This window comes from Meles meles, chromosome 11 (genome assembly GCF_922984935.1).
Source record: "Meles meles chromosome 11, mMelMel3.1 paternal haplotype, whole genome shotgun sequence".
NCBI lineage: Eukaryota > Metazoa > Chordata > Mammalia > Carnivora > Mustelidae > Meles > Meles meles.
Window position 1 is genome coordinate 31,492,089 of NC_060076.1, and position 17,513 is coordinate 31,509,601.

The 17,513-nt window shown below is 41.1% G+C and overlaps 2 protein-coding genes across 7 annotated transcripts in view; one reads left to right on the plus strand and one right to left on the minus strand.

The window, feature by feature from the left end:
- The window catches only part of TEX10 (testis expressed 10), a 65,630-nt gene extending 64,404 nt beyond the window's left edge, over positions 1 to 1,226 (plus strand). The window contains exon 15 of the mRNA XM_046022998.1: positions 1,005 to 1,226. Coding sequence (XP_045878954.1) covers positions 1,005 to 1,118 — 114 coding nt within the window. The 3' untranslated portion in view covers positions 1,119 to 1,226. The remainder of the gene's footprint in view (positions 1 to 1,004) is intronic.
- Positions 1,227 to 2,731: 1,505 nt separating this feature from the next.
- INVS (inversin) overlaps positions 2,732 to 17,513 on the minus strand; it is a 168,559-nt gene continuing 153,777 nt past the window's right edge. For 5 of the 6 annotated variants that reach the window (XM_046023242.1, XM_046023239.1, XM_046023241.1 and 2 more), the window contains 3 exons: positions 7,447 to 7,676; positions 6,641 to 6,715; positions 2,732 to 3,759 (listed from right to left, as the gene is read on the minus strand). In XM_046023242.1, the coding sequence (XP_045879198.1) occupies positions 3,653 to 3,759; positions 6,641 to 6,715; positions 7,447 to 7,676 (412 nt within the window). In that variant the 3' untranslated portion in view covers positions 2,732 to 3,652. Of the gene's footprint in view, positions 3,760 to 6,640; positions 6,716 to 7,446; positions 7,677 to 12,685; positions 13,029 to 17,513 lie in introns of those variants that run through there. The other variant, XM_046023240.1, reaches the window with a different exon arrangement.

Sequence of the window (17,513 nt, forward strand, 5' to 3'; positions counted from 1 at the left end):
TATTGAATCCAGGTGTGGGAAGCAACTTAGAAGAGGTACAGGTATCAGAGTCACTCCTACCAGGAGTCTGATACAGACTCTGATGATGAACTGTGATAGTTTGGCATCGTTTTTAAACCTGTCAGTTGTTCTACCTTGCTGTAAGAATAGCAACTTAATTGAGTTTTGGTAACCATAAAATGAGATTACTCAAAGTTTTTAGCGTAACAGATACTAAGTTCTCAACAAATGTCAGCTTGACCATTAAAAAAATTATTTACCAGTAATACACTATAACCAATTTCTAGTCATTTAGTTCACTGGAGAATAAGAGAAAGTTAAGAAATTGCAGGTTTCAGTTTTGTCTAGAGGTTGGTTCTGTTTTGCAGGAGCATCTCTAGGATTCCTGTAGTGGTTTTGGTTTGGAAGAGTTAGGGGTTTTTTATGTAGGTATTTGGAGCTTTATTAGTTGTTATGTGTAATACTTCAGAGTAATAGAACTTAACTAGATATATGTAACAGGTTCTTGTTCTGAATTTTCTCAGCAGCCTTCTGGAAGTAATGGAAGAGGCACCATTCAGAAATAGAAGGGAATTAAAGTCAAGAATTTGGATTATTCTGAGGTTGCAGAATCAGCCTACCTCTATAAGGAAGAGAATGACAGAAACTATCAATCGGCCTTGTAGAGTTATTCTCGGTTGATGTTAGTGCAAAGATTGTGAGGAAGTCCAGACTGTAGGGATGGTTGATGGTGAAATTTCATTAGTTCCTAGTATTTGAGAGGGAACAGATGAAACTAGAAACTGGTAGTACTGTTGGTATTTGGGAGTATAACTAGGAATTTTCACTGCCAGTGGTAATGCCCCATTAACAAATCTCCATTTCCAGTAAGATTTCCTGTGGTGATTGATAGATGGAAGAGGAGATTGCAGTGGTTTGGAAGTCTCGTTTGGGTTTATAAAATACTGTCAGGTAGCATAACAGTTTTGATACAATTCTCAAATTCCTCTTGTTTTTCTCTGCAGACCTTGAAGAGTGGAGGTATTCAGGAACAGTGGCTCACAGACTTGCATTATTGCTTCAATGTATATATCACTGGGCATCCCCAGGGGCCCAGTGCGCTGAGTACAGTGTATTGAGTACAGTAAGAGACATCGTGGTACCTCCTGTTTGAAACTGTTTATTCACATCTTATTTTGAAGAGAGACTGATGTAATGTTTGTCATTAAAGTTGAACTTTTAAAGAAGTTTATGAACCTTCCTTTGCTCTAAGGTAGGGAAATAACGCAGGCTCGCTTCTTGGACTAGTACATAATACTTGCTTACAGATGGTTAGTGTATTTTGCATTTCATAGGAACTAAATATTTACAAAATACAGAGTGATAATATAGTACCTTCTATTATTTATCGAGAAAGTAGCAGAGTCTCTTTGTGTGGTCTCACCTCCGGTTCACTCAGACAGCAACAGAAACCAGTTTTTTATTTGGGAACAGTTGCCCTTCTCCATCATGACATTCAGCTTCTGACTATGGAGTCCTTTATATACAGCAGTTTTCTCTCCCTCTCTGCAGGAGCAAGATTTCAAGATAGTGCTACAGTTGTTTGGGGTTTTTCTATACCTAAATGGAACTTGTTTTGATCAAGTTAATTCTTTCAAAAGTACTTTCCACTAATGGTCTGTTAGAAGCTATATATAGCAATTTATATTGACCCCTTGTACAATATTGGGGGAGTTTTAGGGGGTACTGACACCCTCCCCCCAGTCAAAAAATCTGTGTATAACATTTGATTCCCCCAAACCTTTACTACTAATAGCATACTGTTGACCAGAAGCCTTATTGATAATCAGTTTACCCATGTTTTTTTTGGTGTTAGATACCTAATTCTTAAAGCAAGCCAGAGAAAAAGAACACATTTGCAGTACTACAGCTGTATTTATTGATACTATATGTATTTATTGAAAAACCATGTTCAGTGGATCCATATAAACCTGGCTGCTCAATGGTCACCTATATTCATTATTTTCATAATTGTGAAATAATTACCTTAATTTTTTATAGTTTGCTACAGTTAATACTTTATTGCTTCTTATCTCTTACTATCAGGACAGATGGCAGTAATTTTCAGAAAAGGGAAGTGTCCTAGAAATACTTGAGCCTGTCACTGTTTAGGCCTTCTGTCTATATTCCTACGGTAACTTTGCTCTTAAAAATGTGAAAAAGCCTGTGATCACTGGGTTGTATTTATGCCAGCTGTTTTTAGAATGTGTAGAGTTTTAGGACTGTTTTCCTTGCTAGTAGGAATGGCATTTTGACAAAATTGCTCACCTGTACAGGTCAGGCAGAAAAGGCCTGAATTGGTACCTTAAATATAAATTGGTACCTTAAATATAAATGGTCTGTAAACCTCCCCAGTTGATTCCTCGGTGCTGGGATACTGCTGCTGGTGCTCAGCAAGTGAGACTTCCATTCACAGGACAAAGCAGCAACCTGAGGCCTTCAGAGGCTAACATGGAACTATAAAATGCAAGGTATCAACAGAGTGCCTGTTATTGTCTTACGATTTTTTTTTTTTTAGATTTTATTTGACAGAGAGAGATCATAAGTAGGCAGAGAGGCAGGCAGAGAGAGAGGGGGAAGCAGGCTCCCTGCTGAGCAGAGAGCCTGATGCAGGGCTTGATCCCAGGACCCTGAGACCTTGACCTGAGCTGAAGGCAGAGGCTTAACCACTGAGCCACCCAGGTGCCCGCGATTTTTTTTTAAGATTTTATTTATTTGACAGAGTACAAATGGAGAGCAGGAGAGGGACAGATAGACTCCCTGCTGAGCAGGGAACCTCATGAGGGGCTCTATTCTAGGACCTGGAGATTGAGCAAAAGGCAGATGCTTAACTGACTGAGCCACCCAGGTGCCCCAAGATTGATTTATTTTAGAGTGAAAGAGAGAATGAGAGAGCGTGTGTGTGTGTTTGCGGGGGGGGGGGGGGGGGGAGTAGGGCAAGGGAGGGGAGGGTTATGAAGGAAAGGGAGAGAATATCCAGCAGGCTCCCCAGTGAGTGGTGAGCCTAGTGCAGCAACAGGATCGTGACCTGAGCCAAAGGAAGATGTTTTACTGAGCCACCCCAGGTGCCCCTTGTCTTAATTTTTAAATGCAAATGCTGGGTCATGATTCTGGTCTAAAATTTAAAACTGATAATGTTGGGATAAGATTAGATTGGAGGAAAAGTGAAATGAAGAAGATGGGTGCTATAGGACAGGCTGCTAACCACCCATCTCATCTAGTTCTTTACCAGGGCCAAAAACCCAGGCCTGCACCAGCTGGCTGGCAGAAATCTCATGTTAGTGCTCATGTTCTTAGTTTTACTTATAATTAACAGTAAAATCTAAGTTCTGCTTTACAGCCGTACTGACTAAAGTGAAGGTAGACAGCCAGGAAGCTTTGGCACAGTATACCATGGTCCTTGTAGCACAGGCTAAGTTTACAAAACAGTGTGGTAGAACAGAGAGAGAACATTCAGACACGGTCATTCAGTTGTTACCACATTTTCAGGCCACTAAGGCTTTAGGCATGAGGATTAAAGTTGTTTCAAGATGTAAAAGATGCATCAGCAGAGAATTAGAACTCTGCACTAGCTATTCCAGCTACTCCAGACACATTCTTCCTCCAGAGGTGGTCAGAGCTTTGTTTTGGTTTTTGATTGAGTAGCTGATTGTAGGTTATAAGAAAAATTCTTTGATCTTCCACTGTTCTCAAGGACGTGTATACACTGCAAGTTGCTCACTGTTAAAAGCAAATACCAGAGAGATAATCAGGTTATTAAATTTAGTACTGAAGAGTTCATTGCTAGTGAGGAAGAACGATTTAGGTATGGACTATCCATGGGGCTAATAAGGTGATGGCCAGTTTGTCGTAGAGACAAGATGACTTACTAGCCTTGCATTTTCCCTCATCCTTCAAGATAATATGACATCTCTTAAAGAACCTTGAAGGGGTCAGGTGCTTGAACTGTGACTGGGACCTAGGTCTTCAGTCTGTCTGCAGTAATTGGTATAGCCTTCTCTGCTTTCAACATAAAATACCACAAACCTACATATACACATACATAGCTTAACTTTCCATGGGCCACAGAGTTGGCTATAGAGTCCATTGTAGAAAATAGGTTTGTTGAAAGCTCTGTCTTTAAAGATGATAGTCTGATAGGCATATAATCTTGAAATGGGACGCGACAGTTGGAAAACCGTGATGTAAAAACCTCATTTGACAAATGAGGATGCTGAGGCCCCAGATGGTTAAGAGAACTTGTTCAGGCCATATTGCTATCTGTTGCTCCTAACTTTTTGTGGGACAAAGAAGCAAATATGAAAGGGGAGTAGTTAAAAAAATTACAGACATGTCTTACTATTTCTCTCCTGGTTTTATTACTGTTACTTAACAGTCTTTTACAGTGACATGTTGATCTGGAACTCTGTTTTCGGCTGCCTTTACTGTATCAAGTCTTGAGTTACTTGCATACCTTTCTATAGGTGGGCAGGAATTCTGCATTCATACAAGGGAGTTATTACCACTAATCACTTGAGCCATGGCTATTCCATTCATTGGAGTGGATTGTTTTAAAGGTAGTTCTTTTGTTTAAAAAGATGGGCCCCCAAATTTAGGAGATTATATGTATAACATACATATATATATATATATATATATATATATATATATAGGGGGGTGGAGCAGGCTCCCTGCTGAGCAGAGAGCCCCCTGATGCAGGGCTCAGTCCCAGGACCCTGAGATCATGACCTGAGCCGAAGGCAGAGGCTTAACCCACTGAGCCACCCAGGCGCCCCGATTATATATATTTTTATATACATACATAAGTGGTCTTATGCTACTGTGGTATTATGCTACTGTGTTGTAGGTGGTTTGCAGGCGTTGCTGTGAAGGACTGGAGAGAATAGGGATTGTGGATGTGGAGTCGCCCAAATGCATGTGGAGAAACAGTCCAAAGAGGCTATATATATATACTTTGTGATATCCAGCTGCCTTTCTGCTTCCTCTCTAAAGAGGTAAAGGCACTACTTCAGTCAAATATTGGAGCACTTACTATGTGCCAGATAATTTTCTTCAACTGAACAGGACAGTGAACAAATCAGAAGATCCTTAATCCCATGGAATTCTCAAAGCAGACGAATGAAAACTTTTATTCATGGAGAAGACCAAAATTAATGTTCTCTTCTTGGTTCAGTTTGGTATCTGTGATACTACACTGCAGAAAACTGTGTGCCCATTTCCGTGGAAATTATTTATAGACATGTTTTCTGTATAACACACATACTGGCTCCAGCTAAACTAGTTAGCCCTGACAATCAGCCTGATTCACTGGTTAATGCTTAATGTGAATGGGTGGACCTAACAAAACCTTGTGTTCCCCCAAGTTTAAGGTTAGGAAAAGATTTTCTTCAGTGCTTGTCTATTTTCAAGCCAGTCAGAATTACATATGTAGGACAAACAAGCTATTTATGTGAAATCCCAAGAAACCACTAAGTATTTGAATTTATTTATTCTACCCTTTATGTAAAAAACCTTTTGTGCTTCTAAAGCCCTTCTTCATTTTTAAGATTTCTGATTGTCTCAAGAGAAAAATCCAGGACTAAGTACAGAATGCTCTGATTATCTAAATGCTTCTTCTCTGGTGGTTCTATTTGACCATTGTTTTTGAAACTAATTTTCAGTTCATTCAAGTGTAACAAAAGTTTTCTTTTTTACATGGAAACTTTCTAAGGAATCAGCTTCAGTTTTTACTGCCTTACCCACTACTCCCTAATCAGCCTGCCTCTATTACATGAGTTGCCCAACTCTTATTATTAAAGATTGGGCAGTAATGACTCTACCCCCACATCCAGGTTTTCTCCCCATCAAAAACTAAATGAATGTTAAAGTTCATGCTGACAGTCATTGTTCACCTTCCCAGCTGCACTCTGTTCCTGCAGGATGACTAGGTTGGCAAGGGTGGGGGGACTGTGTTGCCATAGCCACCCATGAGCAACACTGGATCTGACATTAACTGCTGACAGCACTGAACTTATCACCCAAATTTAATGCTGTTGTGAATGAAGGGGGCTCTGAGTAAAACACTCTTGTCTTAAAGCTGAAAAGAAAGTTCCCTGAGCTGCTGTATGAGTGAAATTGTGCACAGTGAAGCCTGAGTGGGACAGGTTATTAAATATTAAATGTCCTCCTCAGCAGGGTCATGAAAGGCAAAAGCCAGAAATTGTGGTTACAGAACTTCTCAACTTTGAGAAGGAGATGAAGAATCTTAATGTAAAACCAGTATGGAGCAAGAATTCCCCAAGGTCTTATTTGAAGAAAGACCGTATTTTCACTTCCTTCTTTAGGTGAACAAATACGTAAAAGTGATCAGTAATAGGTACCATTTGTCATCTGTTGTCTCTACTGGAGGTAATGTTAACAATGACTTGCCTCTTATGGAGATACATTGACTGCAGTAATAATTCCATGAAAGGCGAATGAAAAGGATGCAGCTCAAATCAAATGACCATTGGAAACTCCTGGCAGTCTCTGTTGTGATATCTTCCACCTTTGGGGATGAAACAAGGCAAATTCTTCCCCCATATCTCCCCAGTCTGTTTTGCGAGTGCATTGGCTACCTTACCTGAATTGAGACGCAGCACAGGATGAGCTTTGGAAGATCTTGTGGGATGAGGTACTTTTCCTTCTTGAGAACAACCTGAAATCAACCAACAATGACCATTTCTGACCATGACAGCTGTAGCCTAACCAAGTTCTAAATTCTTCATTGAGGTAAAGGGTTGAGCTTGTTGGTATCTGCCAAGATAAATTAGGTATGGTGTGGAAATACCATGTAGGCCAAGGGTAAAGTCCTGAAGTTTTGCTGCCTGGGCTGCAAGTCTATTTCTAAAGGTGCCTTGGCTTGACATTTTTCTTTTGGGGAGCTAGCCAGGCTTGTCTCTGCTGGGTTTATTTGGATGGGCTTTTTCCAGAGCTGAAAATGTTTCCATTTAAAGCAGCTCATCTGCTGAACAAGTATTTACTGTAGTGTATGGATCTGGGGCATACCCACAGAAGGGCAAAGTGAGGTAGACAGGGTCTTCCTGTTCCTGGAGCCCTCCAAGTGGGTAATGGGAAGATAGAAGCAGTGGTCTTGAGGGGTTTAAAGGATGAGGCATTTAGTAATGAAGGCCAGCAGAAGATGTTTTGGCTGGAAAGCTCTCTGGGTTGAAATGGTAGAATGCATAATGAAACCAATTCTGACCCAGAGCTGCTGGAGGAGGGTAGGCATTAAATGTGGATACTGAGGATTCTTTTGGTGCCTGGAAATAGAATAATAAAGGTCCTACCTGAATGGGGTTTTGCCCATTGTAATTAAATTCCATTTTGGATACTGATGCAACACTCTGGGGATGCTTGTCAACTACAGAGTGCCCAAAGGACAATTACCGTAGATTTGCTTGAGTACTGAGTGTCTAGTGGACTTTGTGCCTGAGCTGCCCTTGGATGAACTCTTGGTGGTCCTGGTTACTGCAGTGTTCTTTGGGAAGGTTAGTTCCAGTTCTTTCCTCCAAATTTGGAGCAGCAATGCCAGGCACTCTCGGTTCCATCTGTCCACATCTCTGGCTCCAAGCTCCTTCATATGCAAAAGGTGAGATAGGTGCTGCCTAAGCTGGTAGCTGGTGGGGTCAGAAGAGGAGAAAGGCTTTAAGATCATAGTACTGTGGGGCACCTGGGTGGCTCAGTGGGTTAAGCCTCTGCTTTCAGCTCAGGTCATGATCTCAGGGTCCTGGGATCGAGCCCCACATCAGGCTCTCTGCTCAGCAGGAAGCCTGCTTCCCCCACTCTCTCTGCCTGCCTCTCTGCCTACTTGTGATCTCTCTCTCTCTCTCTCTCAAATAAATAAATAAGATCTTTAAAAAAAAAAAAAAGATCATAGTACTGTGAAACTTAAAAGTTTCCTGGAAGCTATAGGAATAGTACTTGATGAACTGGGAGATTCATTTAAGCTCCCATTTCTACTTTACAGTGGCAGTATGATTAAAAAAAAAAAAAATCAACAGTAAACAAACACTTCCTGAACTAGGAATTAGTTGAGTCTGCCTTCAGGGTCAGTCAAGCCAATGTCTAAGCACATAAATGCAGTATGAGAAGTACTGTGCAAGAATGACGAGCTAGGGGCGCCTGGGTGGCTCAGTGGGTTAAGCCGCTGCCTTCGGCTCAGGTCATGATCTCGGGGTCCTGGGATCGAGTCCCGCATCCGGCTCTCTGCTCAGCAGGGAGCCTGCTTCCCTCTCTCTCTCTCTCTCTGCCTGCCTCTCTATCTACTTGTGATCTCTCTCTGTCAAATAAATAAATAAAATCTTAAAAAAAAAATGAGCTAGATGGCATGGGACAATATGGGGACTGATACTTGGTGGTGGTCTGATAAGGCTTTACAAAGCTGGTGTTTGTGCTGGGTTTTAAAGGATGCGTAGGAGCTTAGCAGGCAGAGAAGGATACTCTGGGCAGCAGAACTCGCATAAGCAGAGATGTGGGCATATGTGCCAGAAAAATCAGTAATGAGATGTATATAAAGCACTGTGTATTTCGTGAAGGAAAAATGGAATGCTACACTATGCTGTGGAAGGAGCCAACATTTGTTCAGAGTCTATTATATATCAGGCATTTTCCTTATGATTAAGCCAAAAATAAATCCATGAGGCAGACATGAGGAGCCATGAGTAGATGGGATGTTACCGAGATGGCCACATAGATTGTTCTGGACTTGGCTTCCCCTTACAAGAACAATTAACTATTCACAGATAAGACATTATTGAGAAAGTGCTAGAATATGGGGGTGAGGTTGCAATCCTTTTGCATCACAGAGACCAGATACACTGCATTGGCATATGAGGAACACCTACATGCTGACTGCACTACACAGTAGAATGCACACCAGGCTGGTGTAGCACCACGCCAGAATGTCTGCCTTGAGCCTTTGTATGGTTCCTCAAATTGGAAAAGAGAACCCACGGTGGAATCCAGCCCCCCCCCCCCCCCAGCATTGTGGGTCACTTCTTGGGAACCCCCCTTCTGGTCTCACCCATGACAATTGCTAGGGAATCTGTAGGGCTTGACCTCCGGGAATCTGACTGATGGAGAAGGAAGGGAAGGGCTTAGAAGCAGCCAGCACGTGGATCTTGGTAGACCAAGTTCTTACCTGCAGTGACCATGTAGTAGTCTCAACCTTTAATTTTGCTTATCTGCAGAGCCAAAACAGAGGTGTAGTCTGACAAGGGAACACAGCAGGGTGCCTGATTAGGTCCTCAAAGAGCTCTGTCAGCCTTGCAGTCTAGTGTGCTTCAGCTCAGGTGGAGAGCTGAGGTACAGCCTGTCCCACACATGAGTGTAGCTCCTGGCCCTGCCTGATCAATGCCTGGTCAGAACACCTAGAAAGCTGCATAGCTCTGCAACACTCAAGCAGGGAGGTACAGGACACAGAGCTGATTATTTGCAGAGCAAAAAATAGTGGCCCTGTATACCCAGGGAGCTTGTGTTACAGGTCAGCTTAAGTCAACCTTATAGAGCTTTTTAAGCCTTTGAGCCAATTCCCTGACCTTTATGGGCAAGGAAGATAATTCATAGTCCTAGCCATTGCTGATTACAGCCTTCAGCCCATCTGACCAGGAAACCTAGACATAGCACATAGGAAGCTATGTAGCCCATCCAACAGCCCTTCTTAGAGTGGCACTTAAACAGAAAGTAGCCTGGCTCTATCCCTGTATGCAGGCAAAATTTGGCCCCAACTGGCTAGGGAAGTCAATGTAAAGTCTTGTCTTACTGAGCCCCCAAACAAGCTGTGCATGCCTTGGGGCCTGTCCTGCTGCCCTGCCAATTCATAGAAGTGAATTCATAGCCCCACCTACTGCTAAATCTAGTACCCAGCCACCCAACCATCTAGTAAGCCTGACCAGAAACCCCAGGCAACTCACAATCCCTCCTAAAGCCTCGCTTGGTCAGGGAACCAAACCAGTAGGCCTATCCAACTGTTCTCAGGCAGCAGCACAAACTCAGATTCCCTTGCCCCCAAATAGACTGTTCTGATAGCAAGGTTCTCCCTGCCCAAGGATGTTACAAGTAGACAGGTCCAGAAACCCAAACTAAGCTGCCTGGGAAGAACTGTCTTGGCTAAAGCAAACCTGTAAAGTGTGGAAGAGAAGACCACTCACTCAGCAACATCAGAAATCAAGAATCACAAAAAATCAGGTAAACATGACACTGCCAAAGGAAACGAATAAAACTCTAGTAACTAAACCTAAATCTATGAATTGTTATATAAAAAATTCAGAAACCCCCTGAAGTTTAGTGAACTACAAGAATGCACAGACAACCAAATGAAATTGGCAAGATAATGCATGAACAAAATGAGTTCAACAAAAAAAAACATTAAAAAAATCCTAGAGCTGAAAAACACATGTCTGAACTGAAGAATTCAATAGAGAGCTTCAAAGGTACACTTTAACATGTAGAAGAATCAGTAACTTAGAAGACAGGACATTTGAAATTAGAAGAGCAAAATGAAGAGCACAAATGCATTATGGGAATTCCAGAACAGAAAGAATGGGACAGAAAATATATTTAAAGAAGTAATGGCTGAAATTCCCAAACCTGGAGGAGAAATGGATATCTGGATATCCATTTCATGGGATCCATGAAACCCAAAGAACTCTAAATAGAACCTGAATAGTGGTATACTAAGACATATTATATTGTCAAAACTCAAATTTTCAAATAAGCTAAAGAAGTTAAATATAGCACGCCTGGGTGGCTCAGTGGGTTAAAGCCTCTGCCTTTGGCTCAGGTCATTGATCCCAGGGTCCTGGGATCGAGCCTGCATCGGGTTCTCTGCTCAGCGGGAGCCTGTTTCCTCCTCTCTCTCTCTCTGCCTGCCTCTCTGCCTACTTGTGATCTCTGTCAAATAAATAAATAAAATCTTTAAAAAAAAAAGTTAAATATAAAACAACTTCCATAAGACTATAAATGCATTTCTCAACAAAAAATTCTCAGGCCTGGAAGAATAGGACAATATATTCAAAATATGAAAGGAAAAAACTGTCAGTTAAGAATTCTATAGCTGGCAAAGCTGTCCTTCAGAAATGGAGAGAGAGCAAACTAAAACAAGGAATCCATAATCACTAGACCTTCCTTATAAGAAATGCTAAAGGGAAGAATTCTAGCTGGCAAAGCTGTCCTTCAGAAATGGAGAGATTAAGAACAATCTAAAACAAGGAATCCATAATCACCAGACCTTCCTCATAAGAAATGCTAAAGGGAATTGAGTGGAAGTAAAAGGATGCTAGTTAGCATAAATCAGAAGGTAGCATAAATCAGAAGGTAGCATAAACTCACTGTTAATGGTAAAAGCATAGTCAAAATTAGAATCTGTAATATGATCATGGTTGTACATAATATACTTCAACTCTAGTGTAAAAGTTTAAAAATTTAGGTGTGCCTCGGTGGCACAGTTGGTTAAATGTCGGACTCTTGGTTTCAACTCAGGTCATAATCTTAGGGTCATGAGATTGAGCCCTGCATCAGAATCTCTGCTCAGTGTGGAGTATGCTTAAGACTTTCCGTCTCCCACCCCCACCCCCATATTCTCTCTCTAAAATGACATTTTTTTAAAAGTTCAAAAACTTAATAAAAATACAACTACAGTAGTCCATTATTGGGTATACAGTATAAAAAATATGTAAACTTCAACATCAGTAAGCTAATGTGCGTGGGTAAAAAAAAGTGTAAAGTTTAGGAGTGCTATTAAAGTTAAGTTGTTACCAGTTTAGGGTGTTATAACTAGAAGATATTTTGTAACCGTAAAGGAAAAACTGTGCTAATTACACAAAAGAACATGATAAAGAAGCATACAGATACCAAAAGATACTAGAACACACAAGACAGGATAAGAAACAAGGCACAATGGTTCTACAAAATAGCCAGAAAAAAATTGCAATAGTAAGTCCTTATTTATCAATATTTACTTTAAAAGTTAATGAATTAAATCCTCCAGAAGACATAGAATGGCTCAATGGATTGGAAAAAAAAAAATGATCCAATGATATGGTGCTTCAGAGTGAAGGGATGGAAAAAGATATTTCAAGCAAATGGTAACGAAACAGCACAGGTAGCTATATCAGAACAGACTTTAAAAATAGTAAAAAAGACACAAAGAAGGCCATTATGATAATAAGGTCGATCCATCAAGAAGATATATTTGTTTTGGGGGGTTTATTTTATTAGATTTTATTTATTAGACAGCACAAGTAAGCAGAGCAGCAGGTAGAGGGAGAGAGAGAAGCAGACTCTCTGCTGAGCTGGGAGCCTGATGCGGAGTTCCATCCCAGGATCCTGGGATCATGACCTGAGTCGAAGGCAGCTGCTTAACCAACTAAGCCACCCAGGCCCCCCAAGAGGATATATTTGTAAATATATATTTTTAAATATTTTATTTATTTATTTGACAGAGATCACAAGTAGAGAGGCAGGCAGAGAGAGAGAGGAGGAAGCAGGCTCCCTGCGGAGCAGAGAGCCCGATGCGGGGCGCGATCCCAGAACCCTGGGATCATGACCTGAGCCGAAGGCAGAGGCTTTAACTCACTGAGTCACCCAGGCGCCCCATATTTGTAAATATTTATGCATACAACGTTGGCGCACCTAAATATATAAAAACAAAAACTGACAGCTAACAGCAGAAATAAACAGCAATACAATGATAGCCGAGAACTTTAATACCCCACACTCAACAATGGATAGATCACTTAGAGTATCAGTAAAGAAAAAGGATTTGAGTAACACTAGAGATCAATTTAACCTGATATAGAACATTCCATCCAGCAACGGAATAGACATTCTTCTCAAGCACACATGGAGCATTTCCTAGGAGAGACCATATCTCTCTCAGAAGTGTGGCAAATTCAAGAAGACTGGAACCATACCAAGTATCTTCTTTGACTACAGTAGTATGAAACCGAAAATCAGTAGGAGGGGGAAAACTGGAAAATATACAAATACATGGAAATTAACATTTTCCATGTTAGAAGAAATCAAAGGGAAAATAAAGTATTTTGATGCAAAAAAAAACAAAACACACCAAAACTTGTGGAATGCAGTAACAAGTTTTAAGAAGGAACTTCATAGCAATAAATACCTACGTTAAGAAGATCTCAAATAGATAACCTACTCCTACACTTTAAGAAAATAGGAAAAGAACAAACTAAGCCCCAAATTACTGAAAGAGTGAAATAAAGATGGAGCAGAAATAAGTGAAATAACAGGAAAACAGAGAACATTAACAAAATTAAGAGTTGTTTCTTCGGAAAAAAAATTGACAACCTTTAGCTAGACTAAAGAGATGATGCAGATCAACAAAATTATGATGAAAAAGGAGACATTACAACTGATACAATAGAAAGGCAATGGACAGTAAGACACTACTAGGAACAGCTATACAACAAACTAAACAACTTAGAAGAAATGGAAGTTAATAGAAACATAAAACCTACCAACACAGACTCAGGAAGAAATAGAAAATGTGAATAGACAAATTACTAGTAAGAAGATAGAATCAGTAATCAAAACCTCCCAATGAAGGAAAGCTCAGGACCACTTGGCTGGTGAATTTTACCAAACATTTAAAGTATTAATGCCAGGGTGCCTGCTGGCCTAGTCAATACAGCGTGCAACTCTTGATCTTGCGGTTGTAGGTTCAAGGCCCATGTTGGGTGTAAAGATTGCTTAAAAATAAAATCTTAAAAGAAGTAGTAACGCCAATCCTTTTAAAACTCTTCAGAAGAAGAATGGGGAACACTCTCAAACTTATTTCATGATGTCAGCATTACCCTGATACCAAAGACAGAAAAGGACACTACAAGCCAATACTCTTAATGAATATAGATGCAAAAATTCTCAATAAAATAGCAAGAACTGAATTCACCACATTAAAAGGGTCATTTACAATGACTGAGTGGGATTTACTCGTGAAATGAAAAGATAGTTCAACATACATAAAATCAAAGTGCTACATTACTATAATGAAAGGAAAACATGATTATCTCAGAAACAGAAAAAGCATTTTACAAAATTTAACATCTGGAGCACCTGGGTGGCTCAGATGGTTAAAGGTCTGCCTTCAGCTCAGGTCATGATCCTGCGGTCCTTGGATGGAGCCCCACATCAGGCTCCTCTCTCAGTGGGGAGCCTGCTTCTTCCTCTGCTTCTCCCTCTGCTCATTCTCTCTCTCTCTCTCTACCTCTCTCAAATGAATAAATAAAACCTTTGAAAACGATTTAACACCTGATTCATGGTAAAGACTTAAGAAATTAGGTACAGAAGTAATATACCTCAACATAATAAAGGTCACATATGACAAGTCCACAGTTAACATCAAACTCAATGGTGAAAAGTTGGAAACTTTTCCTCTGAGATTAGGAACAAGACAAGGGTGTCTACTCAACTCCTATTCAACACAGTCCTAGAAGTACTGGAAGTCCTAGCTAGAACAATCAGGCAGGAAAAAAATAAATGACATTGCATAAGTAAAGAAAGAAGTTAATCTCTATTTATGGATGAATTTATATATAAAGAACCTTAAGGACTCTACCAGATAAACTGTTAGATCTATTCAACAAATTCAGTGCAGTTGCAGGATATAAAAATAACATAAAAAATAAATGGCATTTCCAACAACAAATTATCTGAAAAGTAATAAAATGATCTCATTTATAAAGCATCAAAAACAAAGTAGGAGAGGGAGGAGCAAGATGGCAGAGGAGTTGGAGACCTAAATATTGGGTCCTAGGCCTTCAGCTAGTATCAAACCATTCTGAACACCTACAAACTCCAGATAGAAGAGAAGAGTAGCAATTGTAGGAACAGAAAATCAACCACTTTCTGGAAGGTAGGACGTGTGGAGAAGTGAATCTGAGGCGACATGGGAAGATAGACTGGGGGGGGAGGGGCTGACTCCTGGCAAGTGGTAGAGCAGCAGGGCACAAAATCCGAACTTTTAGGAGTCTTTTCCACTGAGGGACATCATTCCAGAGGCTAAGTGAGGGGTGGAGACCTCGTGGTCTCAGGACCTGTGGGGTCGCAAAGCACCAGGGGTATCTGAGTGTGGCAGAGCTGCCAGGTATCGGGGCTGGGAAGCTGGCTGCAGACTGAGCCACAGTGGGGGAGGGGTAGGTTTCTCAGCTCGGGGTTACCTTAAACTGAGATCTAAGGCATAGTTGGGCCACTGCCAGAGCAGGCACCCCACAAGTGGCAGATCCGGAGAGACCCCCTTCCTTGCTCCTCTGGGTGAGTGGCGTGGGAGTGCATTGCAGGAATCTGCTGGGTTTGGAGACTCCAAATGGGGCTGTGCACTAGAGATAGAAACGCTTGGTCACAGGCTGGGTGAGCTCAGAGTGTGGCCGGAGACCAGAGGGACGGGAGGGATTGCCTGCTTTTCTCCAAGGATGCACTTAGGAGTGGGGCCCTGAACTCTCGGCTCCTATGGGTTAGAAACTGGGAGGCCACCATCTTCACTCTCCTCCTCCAAAGCTGTATGGAAGTTGTTCAGGGAACAAAAGCTCCTGAGAGCAAAACTGAGCAGATTACTTAGGCCCCTGGCAAAAGCAGTGCAATTCTGCCTTGGGCAAAGACATTTGAGAATCACTGCAACAGGCCCCTACCCAGAAGATCAGCAAGAACATCCAGCCAAGACCAAGATCAGTGATCAATGAGAACTGCAAAACTGCAGAGCTAGGGGAAAGCAACACATAGAATTCATGGCTTACCTCACTCCTCCATGAACCTTTTAGTCTTTCAAAGTTAATTTTTTTTAATTTTATTTTTTATTCTATTTTTAAAAAATGTCCTCCTTCCTACTTTAATGTTTTTAACTATGTTTTTTAGAGGTTTTCTTTATTTGACAGACAGCAAGAGAGGGAAGACAGCCAGGGGGAGTGGGAGAGGGAGAAGCAGGCTTCCCACCAAGCAGGGATTCTGATGCGGGGCTCGATCCCAGAACCTTGGGCTCATGACCCGAGCCAAAGGCAGATGCTTAATGACTGAGCCACCCAGGCACCCTGTTTTTAACTATTTTATCAATACCTTTTTAAAATTTTTTTTTCATTTTCATAGTCCTATTATATCCCTTCATTGTATATAACCTTATTTTTTCTATACATATAGGGATTTTTTCTTTAAAATTTTGGGATACAGTTCCTTCTAACAGATCAAAATATACCCTAAATCTAGCGCATGGCTTTGTTCTAGTCTCCAGGCTGATCACATTCTTTCCTCTTTTTTTCTTTTTTCAACCAATTTCTTATCAGTTCCTTTTTTAGTATCTTTTTAAATTTTCATCTTTACAATCATATTCCATCCCTTCACTGCGTTTAGCCTTATTTTTGTGTATACATAAGTTTTTCTTTCTTTAGAATTTTGGGAGGTAGTTTCTTCTAACAGACCAAAATACACCCAAAATCAAGTATGTGGCTCTGTTCTATTCACCAGTCTAAACGCACACACACACACACACACACGCACACACACACACACATTTTCTTTTTTCCTCCTTTTCTCTCCCCCCCACCCACCCAGTTTTGAGTCTCTTCTGATTTGGTTAGTGTATGTTTTTCTGGGGTCTTTTAGTATTTTGTTCTCTCATTCATCTCAAGGTGGAAAACTCACCACAAAAAAAAAGAACAAGAGGCAGTACCAATGGCTAGGGACCTAATCAATATGGACATTAGTAATATGTCAGAACTAGGGTTCAGGGGCGCCTGAGTGGCTCAGTGGGTTAAAGCCTCTGCCTTTCGCTCAGGTCATGATCCCAGGGTCCTGGGATCGAGCCCCGCATCGGGCTCTCTGCTTGGCAGGGAGCCTGCTTCCCCCTCTCTCTCTCTCTGCCTGCCTCTCTCCCTACTTGTGATCTCTGTCAAATAAATAAATAAAATCTTAAAAAAAAAAAAGAACTAGGGTTCAGAATGATGATTATTAAGGTGCTAGCTGGGCTTGAAAAAAGCATGGAGGATACTAGAGAATCCCTTTCTGGAGAAATAAAAACTAAAATCTAACCAAGTTGAAATAAAAAAAGCTATTAATGAGGTGCAATAAAAAATGAAGGCTCTCACTGCTAGGATAATTGAGGCAGAAGAGAGAATTAGTGATGTAGAAGACCAAATGATGGAGAATAAAAAAGCTGAGCAAAAGACAATCAACTACTGGACCACAAGAGGAGAATTTGAGAGATAAGTGATATCATAAAATGAAATAGTATTAGAATAATTGGGATCCCAGAAGAAGAAAGAGAGGCAGAAGGTGTTTTGGAGCAAATTATAGCAGAGAGTTTACCTAATTTGGCAAAGGGAACAAGCATCAAAATCCAGGAGGCACAGAGAACCCCCGTCAAAAATCAGTAAAAATGGGGCACCTGGGTGGCTCAGTGGTTTAAGCCGCTGCCTTCGGCTCAGGTCATGATCTCAGGGTCCTGGGAT